At 35.8% G+C, this 22451-nt stretch overlaps 1 protein-coding gene across 3 annotated transcripts in view; it reads left to right on the top strand.

The window, feature by feature from the left end:
• The window catches only part of ttc33 (tetratricopeptide repeat domain 33), a 37393-nt gene extending 16698 nt beyond the window's left edge, over positions 1 to 20695 (top strand). For all 3 annotated transcript variants that reach the window (XM_067407208.1, XM_067407207.1, XM_067407206.1), the window contains exons 3-5: positions 7408 to 7489; positions 14807 to 14938; positions 19351 to 20695. In XM_067407208.1, the coding sequence (XP_067263309.1) occupies positions 7408 to 7489; positions 14807 to 14938; positions 19351 to 19719 (583 nt within the window). In that variant the 3' untranslated portion in view covers positions 19720 to 20695. The remainder of the gene's footprint in view (positions 1 to 7407; positions 7490 to 14806; positions 14939 to 19350) is intronic.
• The last annotated feature ends 1756 nt before the right edge of the window (positions 20696 to 22451 follow it).

Genomic DNA, 22451 nt, shown 5'->3' with positions numbered 1-22451 from the left:
TGTAATTTTTTTTTTTTTTATCCAAATGATTAACCATGCATGCAATTTTTTTCATAAAAGCCAGCATATTTGCGGTAGAGTAGTAGAGATGCTACAGAAACAGGAACTTGAAATGACTCTCATTCACATTCTTACAAAATACTTTTTTTCTTTAAATCACCTTTAACTTTCATGTCCTTGTTAGCCATTATAGTTGGGGTCAGTGACGATACCACCTTAAACAATGGTCCTGGGTAATGCTTTACACCAGTAAGTGAAAACCCAGCAGCCCCTGAAGAGGCGTGTTGCCCTGGCGACTCTTATAATCAAGTTTTTTGGAGAATAAGTGGATTGTGATGAGGAAATTACATGGAGCTGGCGGACAGTGGGTACATGTCAGCACAATGCACTCACTATAAGACTGCATTTTGAACTCACTTTGCTTTGGTCTGTTTTAATAACTTTTTGCTGATGCATATAAATGTATTTAGGGCTGTCAAATGATTAATCGCATACAAAATAAAAGTTTGAGATTGCCTAATATATGTGTGAGTACTGTGTGTAATTATTATGTATATATAAATACAAACACATTCATGTATATATTTGAAAAATACTTACAAGTATATGTGTTTATTTATATTTTTATATAATTTTTGTTTTATATATATATATATATATATATATATATATATATATATATATATATATATATATATATATATATATATAATATTTTGTACATAAATAACAAATTTCTCTTAAATATATACATAAATTTGTGTGTATTTATATATACATAATAATTATACATAGTACTCACACATATATTAGGCAAACTCAAACTTTTATTTTGTATTATTTATTTTATTTTGATTAACCGCGATTAATTGTTTGACAGCCCTAGTTGTATTGTTATCCAGTAGTATTCCCATGCATAGAACATGCTATATATTTATTTCAAACCCTATATAACAAGTTAATTCTTGATATGTGTGGGATATTTAGGCCCTGAGCACCGATGGTGTGAGGACCCTATTGTAATTGCTCAGTCAATTATTATTATTCTCCGAAATGAATCACATTTTTGAGGGCCTAAACATGCTCAAAAACTCATGAAACTTTGCACACGCATCAGAAGTGGTGAAAATTTATGTCTGATATGGGTTTCTGAATTAGGTTTGGCAAAATGGCTCGATAACGCCACCTACAAAATTTAAATTAAGTGGCATTTACGCTACGTTTCACGTACTAGTATGAAATTCGGTAGACAGATGTAACATGCAACATCTATAAACCCAACAGGAAGTGAGATATTTTGAATTTTCTCTGCAAAGTTTTTACTTTAAGTTTAAGTTGTACTTTAACTCCTCCTAGAGAGTTTATCAGATCAACATCATATTTGGTCAGTCTAATCTAAAGACCTTTGCGATGTTAAATTGCGAAGATCTTGAGTTTTCTTTGAAGGGCGTGTCCGTGGTGGCCTGATGAAGTTAAATGTTTCACCATGAAACAGGAAGTTGTTGTAACTAAGGCATACAATGTCCGATCTGCCCCAAACTTCACATGTGTGATAAGAGTCCTGGCCTAAAGACATCTGTATGCCAATAATTAGTTAATCATAGCTCCACCTGCTGGCAACAGGAAATGGCATGCTTTGCACTGTAATTCACTCCCAGAAACACATTTAAATATGCCATGAAGTAGCAAACATGCTAGAAACATGTTAAATCATGCAAAACTTGGCTAATAGCTGAAGTATGCGATTAATGCCACAAATACATCTACATGGCAATATTAGGTAATAGTTAAAGCTCCACCTGTTGGCAGCAGGAAGTGTGGCACATCGAAATGACTTTGCCATATTTCTTCTGTATTTACTCGCTTACATGCATATCACCCACTATTCACTGTTTTCACAGATTTAATTGAAAGTTGGCTTTTCTCAGCAGAAACTTTTCTACTTTGCAATTTAACCCTGAGGCCAATTATTTATCCCAGTATTAACATGACTTTCAACTTAGATTGTTTATTTTACTTCTTGGTAGGATTTTTAGAGAAATCATTTAGAGATCAAGGCTTACACATAGTTAGTGAATATAAACTGTTGTGAAGTGTAGAACTGCAGTTCAACAGTAACTTGTTAACACTTTAACCATTTTAAAATGTGAAAATAACTTTGTATCTGACTTTTTGCCATGTGACTTCAGTGTGAACAGTCAGGTTGGGAAATAGTTTATATGTCACAATTTGTTATAATTAGCTGTTTGATTTACTTTAGGTCTGAAATGTTGTGACACATGCATTGAACAGTGTCAATAAAAGTTAAAATGTTCATGCAGAATTTTAAGACTGGAAGGCACTCAATTTACTTTAAACAAAACATTCAGTTTAGGAGAGTTGTCTTTTTTGACCAGTGTGCGATTATTGGCCCAAATAAAAAAAATAAAAAAGGTAATGTGAACACCCTCATAATCCTTGTCTCGTTGATGCTCAGTTAGTTGCCTCCAATGAAAAAGTGACAGGACAGATGGCTTGTTTCTCCTGTCGCTAATGTTGATGCATGTTGGAGCTTTTCCACTATTAGTGGGGCTATTTCCTGGATGACAATCATTTTGAGTTAAACCTTCCTGCAATACTTCATTAAGTGATTTGAAATGAGACCATTTGTAAGTTTCCATTGCAGAATTGATTATAAATGTTCATATATGTGTAATTTAAATTCTGAAAGTGCTAACAGGCCAGATTTTGCTGCCAAACAGAAAACACAACAGCAAGTGACCTATTATTACTTAGTCAGCACTCAGCATATTCCTAATGCTGGACTGAACAAGCCATGTCTTGCTGATGAATTTGTTCTTTGTTTTTGATTAGCATTATCTGTGAGATTAAGACTTAATGCTCAAATGTTATTAAATTCCTCAGTGGTCATATTTTTGTCTTTATTTTATCTGCCTTTTTAGATTAAAAACTGATTATATTTGCAGGGGTTTAGTTAAATATTGATGGCTCCGCAGGGAAAGTCTAAGGCACAGTTAATGGACAAACAGTACTTTGACACTGTAGTGTCATAGTGTCACTTACATTAAGAATGACGATAATAGTTAATAACATCTCTTAACTTCACGGGACTCAAGACTCAACATGAGTATAAAGACAACATACCAGCACATTGTACTTTGATGTTGTGATTGTTTTGCTAGCTCAGTGCATCATTAGCTATACTATTTTACCCAAGTCTAATTTTCTGCTCATATATATTTTGAGTGGATCTTCACATAACCTTAAATGGGTCCATATCAGACATCGGTCAATAATGTCAAACATGCTATTGTGGTAATATGATAAAACTAGGGATGTGCACCATAACTCATTTTTAAACAGATATTTTGTAACCAACTAGTCTAAGAAACCCCCGAAAACAGTCTATGTAAGCAACCCATTTGAAATAGTCTACTTAATCTTTGAATCAAACAGTTAAATCCAATATTGAATACTGAAAAATAAAACTTTTGTTATATGAAATTAGAGTGACATTTGGTCCTAAATGTATATACATTTTAATTTACATTTATTGCTATTGTTCAAAGCAGGCGTCATTGTAAACATCAATATTTTAAACAAATATATTTTTGCGCCTTTCTGTGTAATACTTCATATAGAGTGCAATTTATAGTGTTATTTATAACCTCTGTATAATGAGAAATCTAACATGAGGCTTTCATTCATGTGCAGTAATGAAGATCACACAATCTTTACAGATGTGGTAAAGACTCTGTATGTGTTCTTACATCCTTTTTAATGAATTTGAGACTTGTTTTTGTTTTTGTTTTTATAAACCAAGTGCCTCTGTGTCAGTTTTCACAGTATACCACACCCAAACACGTTTTCACACTAACACATACAGCACATGGTTTTTGTTGCAATTCTGACAAGAAAATGTTTTTGCAAACACCGGTCACAATCTTACTTCTCCACTTATAACATACAATAAGATAGTGACAGCATATTTGCAGTATAACACTACATCGCTGAGGTGTTCCAACATATGACACTGTTAAAGTTAATATTAAATACAGAGAGTTCTATATATACATGTGGTTTCAGTATGAAGTTTAGCTCTCTAAGTGTTACTCTGTTGTAAAGTAAGTTTGCAAAGATGACAGGATGTGCGCCTTTCCTCATACCTACGCCCTCTTTTGCAGGTACAGTAACACTCTGTACTTTTTGCCTCTACATACAGGCTTATGACGTGTTTCACAATCACATACCTGGAAAACATCTAGTAAATCTTTTGCAAATGACTTTGAGGTGTGTGTTTTTTTTTTTTTTTTTTCCCTGATGATGATTTGATGAATTCTTTCATAGGAAGCCCTTATCTCAACATTTAGCACAGGTCTTTGAAAAGTACCCAGCACTTATGTTTAATCACTGTACATTATTTGCATGATAAACACAGACATGACACAGCTTAAAGAAGCCGTTTTATGGACTCTCAGAAAAACAGCATGTTGTATTTGCACAGCTGATGTTTAACACTAGCCAAGTTTCCCACTGTGTAAATACAAGAGTTGCTTCTGTGAAGAGGAGGTGACTGCCTGTCTGGGGAATTATGGAATGCTACAAGGTCTTAAAAATCTTTAATTTAATGTGGTAATGAGGTCTGACCCTCATTACGAACATTTTCAACAAGTGACGTTATGAAATTTGAACTTCACATTTCACCCTTTGTGACGCAGATGCAGTAATTACTTTGGTTTTCTTAGAAGGCTGCATTTTCTGACATAAAACATTCATCCACACAATGTACCTGTAAATTTATTTTCAAAATAGTTGATCTATCATTCAAACAGTTCCCAATTAACCAGCAAAAAATATTTTTAATTCATTGACTACAAAGCAGGGCAAACTTGTTGATTTTTTTATTATTATTATTATTTTTTTTTAAACCCCTGTTCTGATGAGATATTAAAACACTTATTTATACTCTGTTTTCAGTTTGCTTTTTCTGCAAGGAAAGAAAACAAGAGAAGACTTGCAGTTACATGTATAGTATGAAATACCTGTTTTTACTTCCTTACACAGGGAATGTTGCTCATTCTGCCAAAATTTTTGTTAAGGTCTACGTGTGTATGTACATTTGTCAAAATTAAGGCTCTTCTCAGTTTTTTTGTGTACTATATATTTTTTTGAACCAGAAAGCTTGTATGTTTAAGCCTGGGGTCATGTTTTTGCCTTTCCGTTATAGTCAAGATTGACCGTTTTGGGAAAAGTTAAAAGTATTGCATTACATTATTGTGTTACTCCCTAAACTAAATGTGTTACTTAGTTACTTTTAATGAAAAGTAATGCAATACATTATCGCAATACTTTCGCGTTATTTTTTTCACCTGGGCTGGGCTTGCTTGCTTGGTTGGTTTGTAAAAACAAAACAAAACAAAATTACCCCAGTATTCTATGAGTTTGACAAATGTAAAAGCCCATTTACACCGAAAAATGAAATGAATAAGCCTCAGGCTGAAGGAAATGCAAATTCACACCTGTACAGTAGAGGGCGCAGCTCAAACCAACCTTTCCACTGTGCTTCCATTCTGAATTCCAGGGGCCAGTTGCACCAGCTGTGCGCAAGTTACAACGTAGACTAGTTTTCACGTAAATGGGCACTAAGTTACAACTTACGCACTACTAAATATTTTTGTGTTGCACCATTAAACTTAGTTGAAGCGTAACTCTACGTACACACTAAATATTTACGGAAGCCTCCTATCAGGAGTAACGGTTGGAATAAAATAGCAGACTGACTGAACTGCATCCATAAGCTCTTGTTTTACCTGACAGACTTCATTCTTTACACATATATGATGCTGCTGACATTTACACTCTCTTAAATTTTAAGAGAGAGAACATCATGTGAAAAGATTACTTTGTTAGACACTCTTCAACACGAACCCGTTAAACAGCGCACCGCTGTGTGCATCGGTCCTATCACTCCGTGTTGTGCATGTCAAATAAAATCAGTCATAATCAATAAATGTAATTTCTTATGTTTTTGTTGTTGTTGTTGTTGTTTCAGTATTTATTTATTGATCCTTATTAATTTCGTTTCAAATACAGTTTCTGAATGTTATTTACATATAAAAACATTTATGATTAAGTAGTAGGCTATTATATTTAATGGAAACTTATTTTTACTGTTAGCTACGTGAGGCAAAATATGTCAGAATGAAGGATAAACTGAAATTCACGGAATTTCAACAACTTCTGCTCCTGTATTTGAAGGATAACTGAAGGTAAACGTCATATTATGCGACTACGCATTTCTTTACGGAGACCTTACGAGCTACTAGCTACGTTCTGCCTTAAGAACAAATGGTGCAACCGAATAAAGTACAGAGTTAGTTACAAACTAGCTAGTAGTTACTAAGCCACTAGTGAGGACTTTACGTTCCAATTTAAGAAAGAACTTACGAACGGCTGGTGCAACCCTACCCTGAAGAATAGGGCACAGAAGAAAGTTCAACATTCTTACTTTAGAAATAAATAAAAAATAATAAAAATAAAACAACTGTGATGTTTATTTTAAGTAATTTTATCTTATTAGCATGGCTGAATTGTATGATCGAAGGTCAGCAGCAAAGACATTGGTTAATAAAATGAGATTAAATACATAAAGTAGATTTGTGTTAACCAAGGATTTCTCTCCACCTGGGGACAGGAGAGGTGTCAGTCAATAAATAACTTGTTACTTATTTGAAAAAGTAATTCAGATATTTTGTTTTAAATTTAATACAGTAAATGTATTACTTAATGTGTTACTTTACTCGTTACCTGAAAAAAAAAAAAGTTATCTTATTACATAACTATTACCCCACTGGAGATTGAATTATTCTCCAAGTCTTTATAAGACACTCAAAATGCATGCTTGTTAATTACTATTTCTGTTCTGTTTATTAAAATTGACTCTTTTTCTAATACTTGCCAGTTACTAGACTAGGTGAAACATCTATTTGCGTCATCTATTGTCATCTATTGTCATCTATTGTAGTTGGATTTTGCTTTTCATTGGTAAGAATAAAAGCATTTACTGGCTTTCTTTTTCTTTCTTTTTTTCTTTTCACATTTGCATTTGGTCTTGTATAAAAATTTCAGTTCCATTTATTATATAAATCAACCTTTTGCATATCAACCTTTTACAATAACAGATTTTGCATGCTAGAGGTTTAGGCTTTGATGACATTTTGATTGCAAGTGTTAAAATAATGAAGCAACCTGCTGCTTGCAGAAATTAGATTGATCAAGATAAAGGTCAGCAGTGTAGATATGTTTGTGTTCTTGTATGTGTATTTAAATATACTGCAGTTTTTATGTGTGTTTGATCTTTTAAATGATAATTGACAGGAGTATTTTCTGTATATGTGTTTGCTGTAGGAACTGGGAGGCATTGAAGAGGTGGGACGACGCGCTCCAGCTTACACCAGATGATGCCGTTCTGTATGAGATGAAGTCACAGGTAAAAACAAAAAATGTTTGTTTGTTTTGCTTATACACACTATACAATTGATTGTAAGTGGTAAGTCTGCAATAGTGGAATATAACGTAGATGTTGAGACGCACAGCTGTTTTGCTGACTGACTCCTCGCTTCTCTTTTTCTCTGGCTGTTATTTTCATTTCCTCCTCCCCAAGTTTCACTCTCCAAACAAACTCCCTATCTGTGGCTTTATGACAGAACATTTTGACATCTAGGTTTTTTTCCCATATTCTCCCTTCTCTTCTCTCACAGTTATCTGCTGGTACCGCACAAACAAACTGTATCTTTCAGAGAGAACACTATGGACATACAGTACATCTCCTTCACTCTGGATGGAATGAGAACTCTGCAGATTTAGACACTGGTCATGATAATACAGCCCACCTCAGCATACATAAATGGTGCCATTTAGCAGATGCTTTCTCATGTCTTATTGTAGGGAAAGCCCCACTGAGTTTAAGAGTCTTTCTCAAGAGCACAGTGGTTCTCGAAAAAGGTTATTACAGTATGTCATTAACTCACTAGTTCATGAGTCACATTTACTTGGGATCGGACCAGGGATATATATAGTATTTAAAAAAATCTGTAGGCACAATTCATTTAAATTTTAAAATCAAAAGCTTTTAAGATCGTAAGAATTGAATCAAATCCCGAAAATAAAATGTGTCTAAATGTATGTCTTTGAGTTTGCTTCAGCTCATAGTAGTCTGTTTCTGAAAAAAGTTCAACTTTATAGGTCACATTAATATGCTAGCAACTTGTAATGAATAGTAAACCTGTTTTACGATGGTGAGTGACAGCATTAAGACCATATAATGTGCAGGGAAAAGAAAAAAGCAGTTTGACGACCCTCCAGGCGGGCTACTCCTTCAGCGTTAACAAGCTGGAGCAACGTCTTTATCCAGTGAGTTTGTTGATAAGCGCCCGCTTTTCCACATATCACGTCGTATATATGCAAAAAAAAATTGCATAACGCTCACATATAATCTGTTAAAGTCACAGAATAGATAGTATTAATAAGATGGCAGAGTTTGCAAATCAGTGGCTATTAGTTTCAGTAAGCAAATTGCCTGATTTACCCTTTTATCTCCTCCTCCATTTTTTACCTCATTCACTCATCTTACCTTTCATATCCTGTCTTTTGCACTCTCTCCTGTCCATTATCCACTCCCATGATCTTATCTCAGCTTTAGCTCTGACAGTCAAGATGAGATTTTGCTGACAGGACAATACAGGATCTTGGATCTGGCACAGGCAGAGAATTATTCTGCTGATCATTTTCATCCCTTTGACAACTGAATAGAATTTAATTTTACACTAAACAGAGGGTATTGATAGATTTAATTTTAGTTTCTCTCCTTAAAGGGATAGTTTACCCAAAAATAAAAATGATCCCATAATTTACTCACCCTCGAGTCACCCTAGGTGTAAATGACTATCTTCTTTCAGACTAACTCATTCGGAGATATATTTAAAAATATCCGTAGTCCTCCAAGATTTATATTGGTAGTGAATGGGGGTCTGCATTTTGAACAAAAAAAAAATGCATCCATCCATAATAAAAGTAATCCATATAGCTCCAGTGGGTTAATTAAGGCCTCTTGAAGTTAAATACTGATATTTAAAACTTTATAAATTCAAAATAACTAGTTTCCGGCGGACGACCATACGCATATTGCAAAACTTGACTTGCGCCAAATAAATAAACAGTGGCACAATGTATGATGTAGATGTAGGAGTATCGCAAGCTTAGATGCGTCTTGTGGTTCAAACAAATAGGGCTGGGCAACAAACTCAAGCTCCTCTTCTTGTATATCAATTTAAAATTTCTTGTTTTAGACTTCTAATTCATGACTGGAGTTTTGTTTTGCTCTCTCCTTTGTGCCTCCATGTTCATCATTGCGTTCGGGTCAAAGGTTGCTTTTCCGCCCAAATCGACTTGCGCAGTATGCGTACGGTCGTCCGCCGGAAGCTAGTTATTTGAATTTATAAAGTTTTAAATATGGATATTTTTCTTACAAAAATGCATCGATTAGTATGTATTACGATTATGTATTACTTTGATTATGGATGAATGCGTTTTTTTGTTTTAAAAAATTCACAACCATTATAAACTAAGGATTAGGAGGATTAAACTAAGGATTAGGAGGACTAAGGATATTTTTAAATATATCTCCGATTGTGTTCGTCTGAAAGAAGATAGTCATATACACCTAGGATGGCTTGAGGGTAAGTAAATCAATTTAAATTTTTGGATGAACTATCCCTTTAACTTATTGTCTATGTTTTGTCATTTTGACATGTCATTTTAAGCTATGAGAAAATTCTCTGACAAAAGAGAAGAGGCCAATTAAGACTAGAATTTCATGATTTAAAATATTTGCTATGTAAGCACTTCAAGAATTGTAAGCACTTCTTGGATTATATAATTAGGTTTTCTCTCTTTTACCATCATTAGTCTGTACAAAATTTTCTGAATGGTCCTAAATATAGATGTTGTGTACTTGCTTAGACACACACACACACACACACACACACACACACACACACACACACACACACACACAGAGACACACATATGTGCAATAGAAATAGATATACGCATGTTCAATGGCTCAGCTGCTCACTGAGGTGAGTAGACATACACAAACACACTTGTTTGCTCAATAGTTTCTAACATAGGACAGATTATATCCAGCAGCAGTCATTGCATCCAGTCTGTTCTGTCCTTTTGTAACCCTGTTTTTTCTTTCTCATCCTTTCACAGTCTCTTTTTCCTTATATATCTCTCCCTCTATTATTGCTCACTTATTTTAAACTCCCCTTTCATCACTCTTCATCGTTCTTTGGCATAAGTGTCTTGTCTTTGATGTCTCTGTAACCCTGTCTTTTGCAGTGTTGTTTTTCATGGCAAGGATGAGCGTGTGTGAAATGACAGGTTGGACTTTGTGCACCTTTCAACTGATTGATTTCCTCATTAAATTTCCTATCAAAGCAATAACAGTCGCATGTTCTCATCTAGTGCTCTCACTCAGAGGTCTAACACAGTAGGGCTGTAAACTCCAGAAACTGGATAAAGCCTAAATCAAATAGTCTATGCGAAGCTCTGAGTGGAACACATTGATAGAACAGGTTTTACAGTACAAATGGGTCTCTATTGTAGTTTTACAAAAAACAGTATGTATATAAGCGCACTCCTTTCTAAGATATACTCAAGGTGTTCCAAAGAGTGAAAATGTCATGAATTCGTTTATGACTTGTTTATTTTAGCTGCAGCTTTTTATATTTAATAATAAATATCACCACTTTGTATACCAAAGCCTTGCATTCCTTGTTGGTAATGGATGGCACTCACTGAAGCTTCACCATAGGTCAAACACCTATTGGTGCATTTAAGTCATGTCAGAATGATTGAATTTATGAGTCGAGCGGACATGAACGACAGCGTAAAGTAATAATTACCAGAAGAAAACTCTGGACCATTTTTTCCCCAAATTGCCATTATAACACATCATTCTGAATGTTGACAGTACTTTTTTTGTATTTGTGTTTTTGTTTTGCTTTTTTTGTTGTTGTTGTTGATTTACAGCTTCTGCCCTAAAAGCTTCCTCTCAATATGAAATTGTCCAGTCAGTCCATTTTATTCTGAAAAAAATCACTTGAACGCACATCATGTCATTATGACTTGAATTTCCCAGAAGCACTTCAGTACAGCATAGGTGGTCAGGCTTTTGTTTCAATGCTGATCACATGGCTGTCCTTATTTTCCCTTTCCTGTAAACCAAAGTAGTGACCTTTCCCTGGCTGATCACATGATCATGTACAGTGAATCACCTGAAAAGCGTGAGAAGGTGATGACTGTGTGTGTCTCTCATTAGTAATCTGATCGCATTGGAGCAGATGGTTGGCCCTGGTCTTGCCCTGATCAATCTACAAGCAATGTTTGACATTATTATTTTTAATTTCCCTTCTCATTTTTTCCTCTCTTCCCTCCCACCATGTTCCCTGCATCTGCTTATTACACACCTGTTTAATGGTGACGCTAACCTCAACATGCGAATCTACGTTTTTCAGTCTCCCTACAAATTCAGAACAAAACCTGCAGGAAAGTTTACAGACCAGATTTGTTCTTCAACTGCTGTTACCTTGGCAACACCCTACATTGTACAAAGCCGGTATTTACTTTGATTATTGGTCTGACCTGAATTTAAAGGCTTTAAGTAAATAAAACTCCATAATGGAAACATCTGTGATGCAAGAACATCCCTGTGCTGCCACGTAGTGCAGTGTTTGCTAACTCATTGCCATTTATATTGTCTCTCTCTTATGACCCAAGTGGATGTTTTGCAACGTGATAACACTTTATTGATGTTTAAAATAAAATGTTAAATTATATCAACTTGGTAACTGATTTAACTGAGTAGATATGAATTGAGCTGCTTAGTCTTACTCTTGACATTAATTTGTAGGCCACAATTGAAGTCTAATTCAGTTGTGTTATCTCAAAATTATCTAATGTGATTTTGGATATCTGACTAAAATTGGGAATATATTGTTGTTCTTCTATACAGTATAAATGACACCCATTGTAAAATTGTTGCTAACAATGTTCTACTATAGCTCTTGTAAGTTGCATAAATCATATTTTTGTCAAGGCTGGAAATAGAATAACTATACTTCTTTTGCCCAAATTTCCCCCCCAATTTGCTGTCTGGAAAAGTCGATGTCAGAGCCAGTCTGAATATCTTGAGCAGAGACAGATTTCACAGAAAATCAGATAGTGTATGATGGGTACAGTCATGGGTACTGCCTATTTTTGGGTGGGAGAAAAAAAAATGAGCTGTTTTGGGGTCTGTGCCTTTAAATGCAAATAAGCTTGTGCTCCCCACCCCCAAGTTGGCCAAGTAGGGCTCGCTCTCAGTCCAGTAAACTGAGGCAAATTTAATACAGAAGCTCACACAGCAAATATAACTCGCAAAATGGATCATTACAAACTGTTCGTGATACGGCATATCAGATCATGTGGGTATGGCATGTGTTATGTGGATGTTTGCTCACATTCGATTCTGAATGAGTTTGATTAACGTGGCTAAAGCTACACACTGTTGGAAAGACTCAATAAGAATACAGACTGCAAGTGTTTTCGGGTAAAAAATGAAAATAACAACATGGCTCTGGTCTGCATGAATACAATAAGAAGCGATAGTAACTTTAGCCACATTTAACACTAGAAGTCCCAGAGAGCAGCCATTTGGCTTTTCTACCTATAAAACCCGCAGGACAGCCGATGGGCTGGAAGGCTTTAGGCTAATATCCTTAATCAGCTGTGAACAGTTGCTTTTGTTATGTAAACAATGTGGGGCCATGCTGAGCCACTTCAAGGAAACTTGTGTTTCACTTTGCCATCTTAGGGAGAAATCAACACACATGTTTTCCTTTGTTGCTGAGATCTATTGATAAAAATAGTACAAAATAAAATAAAGAAACCAACCATTTATACACATATTTACAAATAATATTAAAAAGTGAGTGAGTACATTCCAGCAATCACTCACAATCCTGGCACTGCCTGGCAATATATTATAAATACATTTTGTATATATTCATTATATATTAATATTATATTTGAAATACATCATAAGTCCATTTTTAAAAGTGTTTGAAAGATGGGTTCAAGTGTACTACAAGTGGTAACTAAATACATTTTTCTATACAGAGATAGTATGTTAAAAGCACATTTTAGTTCAAATTCATGGTGTCTCAAAATAGCACAGTTGAGTACACTTAGATGTTCTTAAGATTATCTTAAGAAGTACTAAAGAAGAGCTTTTAGTATATTAAGTACAAAATAAGTACATGGAAATAGAGCACTGTACATTAGTGTAAAAGTGTACTAAAATAAAGTGTATTTTACTGCACGTTTTTTCACCTGGGTAGACACTCCAACACTTTCCGTTTGCATTAAGATTATTTCTATTACCACGCTGGCAGATATTGATCATTTTACTTAAGTAAAATGTACTTAATTTAGATCCCCCCCAGGAGACAAGACTAAATATCATATATAATTTTCTCATATAGAAAATCCATCTTGATTTAAGATTTTTTTTTTTTAATTTACTTGAAATAGGATAAAAAAATACTTAGTATGAAAAGCATTTTTGCAGTGTGAATGAGTGAGTTAACTTTTTAAACATCACTTGCACTCCCTCATTTCAGGGTTAACATACTCAGAGTTTTCACTTAACCTCCTTTCTGAAACCGGCCCATGGTCAATCAAGTTCTCCGCTTTTAGCAGCCCTCCCTCCCCCACACATACAAACAAGCCACCAGCAACCATTCACACACACACCCCTAACCCCCCTGCAGATTGCTCAGGTAATGACCATATTTACACATGAATTGATGCTAATGATAGCCAAAAGACTAGCCAGTTAGCATCCACTTGGCTAAAGGAGGGTTACAAATCTCTGGGACTTCTAGTGTTAACAGTACATTAGTAACATGCTAACAAAACACATTCAGAAAGACAATTTGCAAACATCACAAAATATATATGAAATTGGATCATGAACAGTTGGTATCGATCCATCTTTGAGAATCAACTTCTGTGCAAATCCTGTGTTTTACTGACCCTCCTGTGCAAGCAATGGTGTAAAATAACTTGCACATACTGGTATATGAATTTATCTAGCCACGTTCCCTTCATAAATAAAATGACACCATTGCGTCCTTAGTGGCTCAGATGCCAGGAGTTTATGGAGACTTGTATGTTTGCTATTATAGCCGTTAACAGATAAGTGATAATGTTTACATAGCTGAGACATATCACAAGCTCAGGGACGGTTGGTGTTGAGTGCTGCTGTCCTGCAGAGTTGCTTCACATGGCTTTAATAATCCTGAAGACATTCAAGTGTGTTTGATCAGGGTTATAGCTAAACTGTGCAGGACAGCTGGTACACCGTTGTCGCTTGCGAAAACAATGGCGGTGCCGTGGGTGGAAACATACAGATTCAGGGGGTTGTAATATTATAATAAGATCCTCTTCTTACGTCACAAGTGGAGCGAAATCAGAACGGCTCAGTTTTCCGCATGCTTACAGAGAAAGGCTTACCAAAACAAATTTACTGGGTTATTCTTTTTCACGTTTTATGGGTTGTTAGATTTACCGGAGACCCATTTATAGCACTTAAACAAGGGAAAAGATTTTCATGATATGTCCCCTTTAAAAATTTGTGCTGAGAATATTTCAAGTGGTTATTCTGTCAACTTGTAACCTTTTAATGTGTAATCCTTAGGTGCTGACCACCCTTCAAGAGGTGTTCCTGGCTGTGCAGTCTGCAGAGATGGCCACCAAGCTCTGCCCCCTTTGGTGGGAGGCGTGGCAAACTCTGGGCCGCGCCCAACTAAGTCTTGGCGAAGTGGAGCTAGTAAGTAGATTTTATGTAATGAGCTACATTATAGTCAGTCATATATAGAATAGATAAATCTGCCCCAACAGGTCTTAATATTCATAGAACCTCTGCAACATTTTCTTTTTAAGAGAACCCACTAAAAAATAATCATGTTTTACATAACTATGTGTATGAATGTAATACTTAGTCAACAGATTCAATGTCATTTTAGATTCAGTGATTAGTGTTCTTTTCATTGAATACAGATGTAACAACCTTGTTTTTATAATAACGCACAGAGTATAATAAATGTGTTACATAAAAATATTAATTCCAAATGTTTTCATTTGTAATTTTCTTATTTATTGTGAAAATTACTGTGCAAATAAACTTAGTTGGAAAAGGAACATGAACATCAGTATATTACTATATACACTATATACAACACACTATATTAAATGAGAGAATTATTATGGGTTTAAAGGTTGTTATAATATTTTTTAGGCATTTTAGGCAATGTTAAAAATCACGGCTTTCAGTTATACTGTAATGTTGAATGGCTATAATTACTAATTTCATCCCCAGAAATTGACAAAAAAATACCATTTAATCAGTAGCCCATCTGTAGCCGACCTTGGGATTCAGTTTATTAGGTGATGAACTGTTTAAACACAAGAAGTTTATTCAGCGCACTGAGGCATCTCTTCCCGTGTAAACAGAACAACCTCTATTCTACCAGTCCTGTTATGGTATCAGTGTCTTTGTCGCACGTCCTGATGCGTTCCTGGGTTAACATATTTTGTTGATCCTGGAACAACATTCCTGTCTGAAAATTTAATCCTAACTATATCCCTACCCCTAAACCAAAGCCTACCCATAAGTTATTCCTAAAATCAGTGGGAAATGATAGTTGTAAGCCTAAATTTGACATAAACTGTAAATATGTCCCTCAAATCTGATTGGAATTTTGTTCCAGGATCAGCAAAGATTTTTACCCAAGAACTTGTTGCACTTGGTAAAATCAGGTTCTGCATCTTTGTCAGTCAGCATGAGGTGTAAGAGTCCTTCTGCCACTTATCCATCACTCAGATCAAGTGTCATTGTGATGATGTGTGTAGTTCAGTACATCCAAGCCCAGGAGCATGGAAGATTACTTGAAGAGGAACACAGCCACACCTAACATGCCTCGACCTGTGTGTGATTGTGTGCATTAGACACATATGCTTAATGAAAGAAACCTTGCAGATCCAGCAGGTCTTTGGCTAGTAACTACGTGTGTGTGTGTGCGTGTGCGCGTGTGTGTGTGCGTGCGTGCGTGTGTGTGCGTGCGTGTGTGTGCGTGTGTGTGTGTGTGTGTTGTAATCTAAACACTCATCGCACACACTGAGCTTGACATGTTGGCTAGAGTTTGAATAAATACTTTACTATTTTGGGCTGAGCATGCCATGTCAAGCCATTCACCAAAGAGAAAAATAACCTGAGGATGGAGGAGGACTCAAGTGAAATGTTAGGACTAATATTTGCATTCTGTGATTTTTAAGAGGGCTTTAGTTTTTCGCAGGATCATGGAACCGATATTCTTATGGCTGCTGCTTGACTCTTCGTTAATCCCAGCCTAAAACCTTACTACCATATTGTTAGACAAGGTTTTGCTTTTATTATTTATCTTATGTACATCTGTCCTGCTGTGCATTTGGACAGCTTTAAGTGGAACTTTATAGAAATTGTCAAACTATGGAACACTTTGTTGCCAGGGTGCAACATACTCAAAGAAAAGATACCCTATGAATCTTTAATTCATAGCACATACTCTTCAAGTTTGTCTCAAACTGTGTGAGTTCTCATTCTCAAATGAACATGTATAACATCAGTAAGAGCACTTAAATTTGATTTATGGTACATGATTTCTGATTAATAACATGTATTATTATATCATGTCATAGTAAAGCTCACACAATCAAGTTAATGCGTTGTTTAAATGTTTGGATCTGTGCTGCTATCACTTTTAAATGAGGTCTGTCTCTATTCATTTGACTGTGATTAGCATTTACCTTGATTCTGATTCATATTATCAGCCATTTTTAATCACGTTATTGCATAATAGAAAGAGAAAAATAACTTAAATAACTGTTTTACAATGTACAAATCATTCCAGCCAACATAAGATTAATATGCAATCAGTTTTGCCACATTATGAGCACAATTTGGTGTAATCATGCGGTTCCTGGAAATCTACAGTTCATTCCAAAGGAAAGTTCTATAAAGTTTGTTTGAGCGAGAAATTAAGAGGCTGAAAATGAAGTGTCAGTTGGTTTTTATTTCTTTCCCGTAATATATTTTCATAAGGTGTAGCAAAGATTTTCTTAGAATTATTTTTTTTCCTGGACGTTCTTTTACTGGAGGGGTCCAAGCTGTTTTATTTGTGATGTATATCGAGGGAAACAAATTATCGAAAAAGAAAAAAAAATGTACTTGGTTGATTGGGTGGAGAGGCAGATCTAAATGAGACCTTGTGGTCAGTTTTGAATGAGCGAGTTTGAGATGTAAATGACTGGAGAAATCCAAAGTACATCACCAGAGAGAAGATCGTTATGACATTTTTTTTTCTTCAAAATTATGACATAAAAAAAAAAATGAAACCTATGCATGGATGAATCATTCACAATAATATAAATAACATCCCTTTATAAAATAGATAGGATAAAAACTTTTGTTTATGAAGACACACACAGACGCACAAAAACATCTTGCATCCTGTAGGATTCAGCACTATTCAGTTTGATGTGTTAGTCACTCCTAATGGTGGAGCAAGATTGAATGAATCTGTACAATGACTTCATCACAACTGTTGAAATCATCTCTGTTAAATCAATCAGGACCCTGGAAGAGAAAAGGTCTCCCAAAGCCATCAGATGGCTTTATTCCTCATTAAAGGTTTTCTTTTTGACAAGGGCTGGATTCTTGGCTCCGGCTAACACAAGCTCTTATATTCTTTTTCTTTCAGGCTGATACGTGATCTAGTGTTTCTGTTGAAAGAGTCAATCATTCCTTTGTAGATTGTTGAGTCAATAGGGCAATTATGAAAGTAAAACGCCCCACTAAATCCCATTTATGAATTCATTATTTGCCCAAAGGATGAAGAGAGAGCAAATGTCATTCTTTCGTTCTGTCTCTCTTTCATCCCCTCATACAGACCTCATACTAATGAACGTGCTATTGCAGTTCTCCATAGACTCAACCTGTAATGCTGTTTGCACATAAAAAGCCATCTTCGTAAAATAAATATTTAGTTTTTTTGACAGTCATTTTAATTGATTGTGGATGCTGGATATTGAGTGTGGAACACATCTGTGACACAGCTCCCTGCATATCTGAAGCATGCAGTAGTTCAGTGTGTGTAATAAAGAATGTGATGATGTTGCATTCATAATAATGTATTTTGCAGCTGCTGTTCTTTGTATGCAAGCATGGATGATTTAAGGCTTATTATCAGTCCTTACTTAGTTTTACTGAGCTGAAGCCACATGCCTGTTTCTTTTTAGCTGTTATTTTTTTGAAGTGGGTTTTTGGAAAGAAATGGGAAATGACTTTTTGTGTAAGTGGAGTTGTTTTAGTATATTTTCATTAGTTCCAGAAGGGTGCAGAAGTTTATTTTATCTTGAGAACTAGTAAGGAGTTGTGAATGCTTTGGTTTGAGTGTGGAATAAACATCTGTTCATGTTCATTTTGGTGTGTAAGCTATGTGCTCGCTGAAATGCAGTGCAGAGTTATAGCATTTAGTGTCACTGCTCTTGGTCATATCAAACATTTGCTTTGAAATAAAAACATGAAATAGTTTATAACTCTTTTTGCTTTATCATTTTGTGCTATGTGATATTCCCACATTTATCTGCTACAATTTAAAGTTGTTTTGAAATCCAAAGTTTATGATGTTGAAAAATGTAACATGTTTTGGTATATAAATACTGTATCACTCATATCTCATTCACACTACTGTTGAAAGATTTGGGGGGGGGGGGGACTTTCCATTCATTGAATCCTGAAAAAAATGTATCACGGTTTCAACAACAATATTAAGCATCATTAATATTAAGTATTGCACTTTTTCAACATGTTGAAATATTTCTTGAGAACTGAATCATCATATTAGAATGATTTCTAAAGGATCATGTGACACTAAAGACTGGAGTAATGATGCTGAAAATTCAGCTTTGCCAATACAGGAATAAAGTACATTTTAAAATATATTAAAATAGAAAACAGTTCTTTTAATTTGTAATAAAAAAATCACAATGTTACTATTTTTACTGTATTTTTGATCAAATAAATGCAACCTTTGTGAGCATAAGAGACTCCAAACTTTTGGACAGTACTGTATATCTATATCAGTGCTTTTTGCATCTAGCTTCACCTTTGCATATGTTTCATGATCTATGTGTGTGTTTCAGGCTGTACGGTCCTTCCAAGTGGCGGTGCACCTGCATCCATCTGAGCGCCTCCTCTGGGAGGAAGACCTAGGCTGGGCCTTACAGCTCCGGGAGAAGCAACAAGCTGTCCGTGAAAGAGCGTCACAGGAAGATGAAGCCCGAAGGCTCCTTGTGGAAGCTCCAGAGCTAAAAAGCGATTATGATTTCGAAAGCGATGAAGTGATTGAGGCTTGCACAGCCATGGCTGATAGACAGAAGAAATATGAGGACTTAAAGAAAATGGCAGTTGTTGTGGACACATGCGGGGTGGCCAAAGAGGTGGTTGTTGAGGGTGACAACACACCCACTTCCTCCTCACAGAGTGTTTTAGTCAAGGCACGAGGACTCTGAGGGAAATGGAGGCTGATTTTTTTTTTTTTTTTTGTCTCCTCATCTGTGTATATTGTTTAGATTATGTATTTATGTACTGTTGATTTGATAATCCAGGGTTCTGACTGGCTTCCTCATATTTTAACACAGTCACTATCCACAGTGAATTTGTAAAGTGAGCACCAGATTCCCAGAAGAATCTGAAATGCTTTTGGATCATTTTCACTCAAACAAGAACATAAATTCCATCCTTTTAATGAGGCATTCTGTGGTTATTTTATTAAGCTCTCAAAATAGCAGAGTAATCCCTTTTTAATGTACACACTTGATTAGGAATGCCATTCCCAGTTGCCTTTGTTTCAGTCATGTTTTATGTGGGATCTGAGCCCTCACTAGAGACCAGAGTGCTGATGTGCCTGGACTGGGTGGGAAGAGCATGATACACACACATTTGCTCCATTACCTATTTACAGACTGTTTAGTTAGTACTACTTAGAAATGTAGCAGCAGTAATGTACTTTGAGCTAAAGGTCATGCAGTAGAAACCTGTCCTGGGGACCCCCCACCACCATTTTGCATATCTCCCTCATCTAACACACCCAATTCAACTCTTGTAGTGTTAGATGAGGGCGTGTTAGATGAGGGCAACGTGCAAAATGTGCAGGTTTGAGAACCACTGCAGTAGTCATGCTGGGAGCGATATGATCTGTTGATTGTTTGTCATCCTAGAGAGATAGTAGAAAATATCCCATTAGTTATAGGGTTAGTTCACCCAATAATTAAATTTCTGTCATTAATTACTCACCCTCATGTCGTTCTAAATTACTACGTCAGAACGCTGACTCCGTATTGGCTGTTCACGTGAGCACCATGACGCATGTGTGTGATGCTAATGCAGGAGCCGACGAATACTGAGTCGGCGTTCTGATGTTGAACTTGGAAGTCTGCACCGTCTATACAATGTAAACAGCGCAGGAGAATGACGGGAGAGAGTGAATTGAATAAATTAGTTATTTTTGTTTTTGCACACAAGAAGTATTCTTGTCGCTTCATAACATTAAGGTTGAACCACTGTAGTCACATGGACTATTTTAATGACGTCTTTACTACTTTTCTGGACCCTGAGTGTGGTAATTATATTGCTTTCTATGGGGGATAAAAAAAAAAAAAAACTCTTGATTTCATCAAAAATATCCTACAGGTCTGGAATGACATGAATTAATGACAAATTTTATTATTGGTGAAATAACCCTTTAATGAAAAAACGATTTTAGGGGGGAGGGGGGGGGGGGGATGACATGTTTCCACTTCGACTTACACATAAAATGGCATTATATAAACCGCAGCGCTCAAGCTAAGAGGTTCAGCTTTTAAAAATGCACCTCTTGACCTTGCAGAGTTTTTTCATTCTGTCACCCTGCATATGCCATTTTTAAACTCCAAACTCCTGTCTAAAGGCCATTTACACAAAAAGCAATTTTTTGCATCGGTTACGTAGAAAAACAATGGAAAGCAGCGTAATGGAAATGCTCTGTGTGAACAGAACCTAAGAATACCTCACCCTTGACCTTAACCTTAACCCTTATTACCCATACCAAATCAAATCTAATGCCTAAACCTCCTTTGATCCCCTAAATCTAATTATGGTTCAAAATAAAATATGGTTTGAGCTGTTATTCTGTACTAAGCACCCCTACATTTGTATGTTCATAATTGGCTGTTACTGGCACTAACCCCATCATTCATTGGCATTCATATCTACATTGATACTGTCCAGCTGTGTGCGTGGGCTGCAAACTGAAGGATTTACGTCTCTAATGCTTTTTATTCGGCACCTGTGGGACCTGGCGGAAGCTTCCAGCATCCTTCTGCCTCCCGCTAATCCTCTGCTAATTGTTGCTTCATTCAAATAAATGAGGATACTAACGTTTTCGCTAATGATGATTTAGGGAGGGGCCTGGAATTGATGAATCCTATGGACTGTGCTGCGGACTGCAATGAATGATTGCTCTTGTCAGTTCTTATTTACATGTACGTAAGGTTCCAGGACAGGTGGCAGTTTGTACATCACAGCAAGTGCACAAATGCGTGATTCATGCTGAAAATACTTGCAGTGGAGAGTTGAACTGATTTCCCTTCATGACCTAATGGAATTATGGGATGTCTACAGTCGGTGAAGGTCTCCAGATCTGTCCCTCTGCATTGGTCATCGTGTAAGGATCATGATGATACCCTAGTGATTCAGAGGATTTATTTAGTTACCACAAAGCAAAAGGAATGCCAGAGTTTATATATTTAAGGATCTGGATACAACATGATATATGAGACGATTTTATAGAATTTAAGAGGTCTAATATGGTTTAACCCAAGCAGTAATTTATTCTTTTTAAAATATGAGCTCTAACCCTTTTAGACAAAGACACACTGGAAACATTAAATTTGAAAGTATATTTTGGGTCATTATGGATCATCTGTCTTTTTCCACATACAGAGTGACCTGCAGTACACTGTGAATAGGATGAGTGCGCATATGTCTGATGAATACTGGTCTTGTTTTTTAGTCTGGACTTGTCGAATCAGTAATTATTTACAATTTGTGGACAGGTCCATTATGTTGAGTGATTTACTCTAGACATAATACAATGCAAGACGCAAGTTATAAAAATGCCTCAAGCTTTTTTCTTTTCTTTTTTTTGTTGATGAAATTACATCTTTACAATTTTTTTAAACATGGCTTCACAAAGTTCTAAAAT

This window comes from Chanodichthys erythropterus, chromosome 13 (genome assembly GCF_024489055.1).
Source record: "Chanodichthys erythropterus isolate Z2021 chromosome 13, ASM2448905v1, whole genome shotgun sequence".
Classification (NCBI taxonomy): domain Eukaryota; kingdom Metazoa; phylum Chordata; class Actinopteri; order Cypriniformes; family Xenocyprididae; genus Chanodichthys; species Chanodichthys erythropterus.
This window is presented reverse-complemented; position numbering and strand designations above follow the sequence as displayed.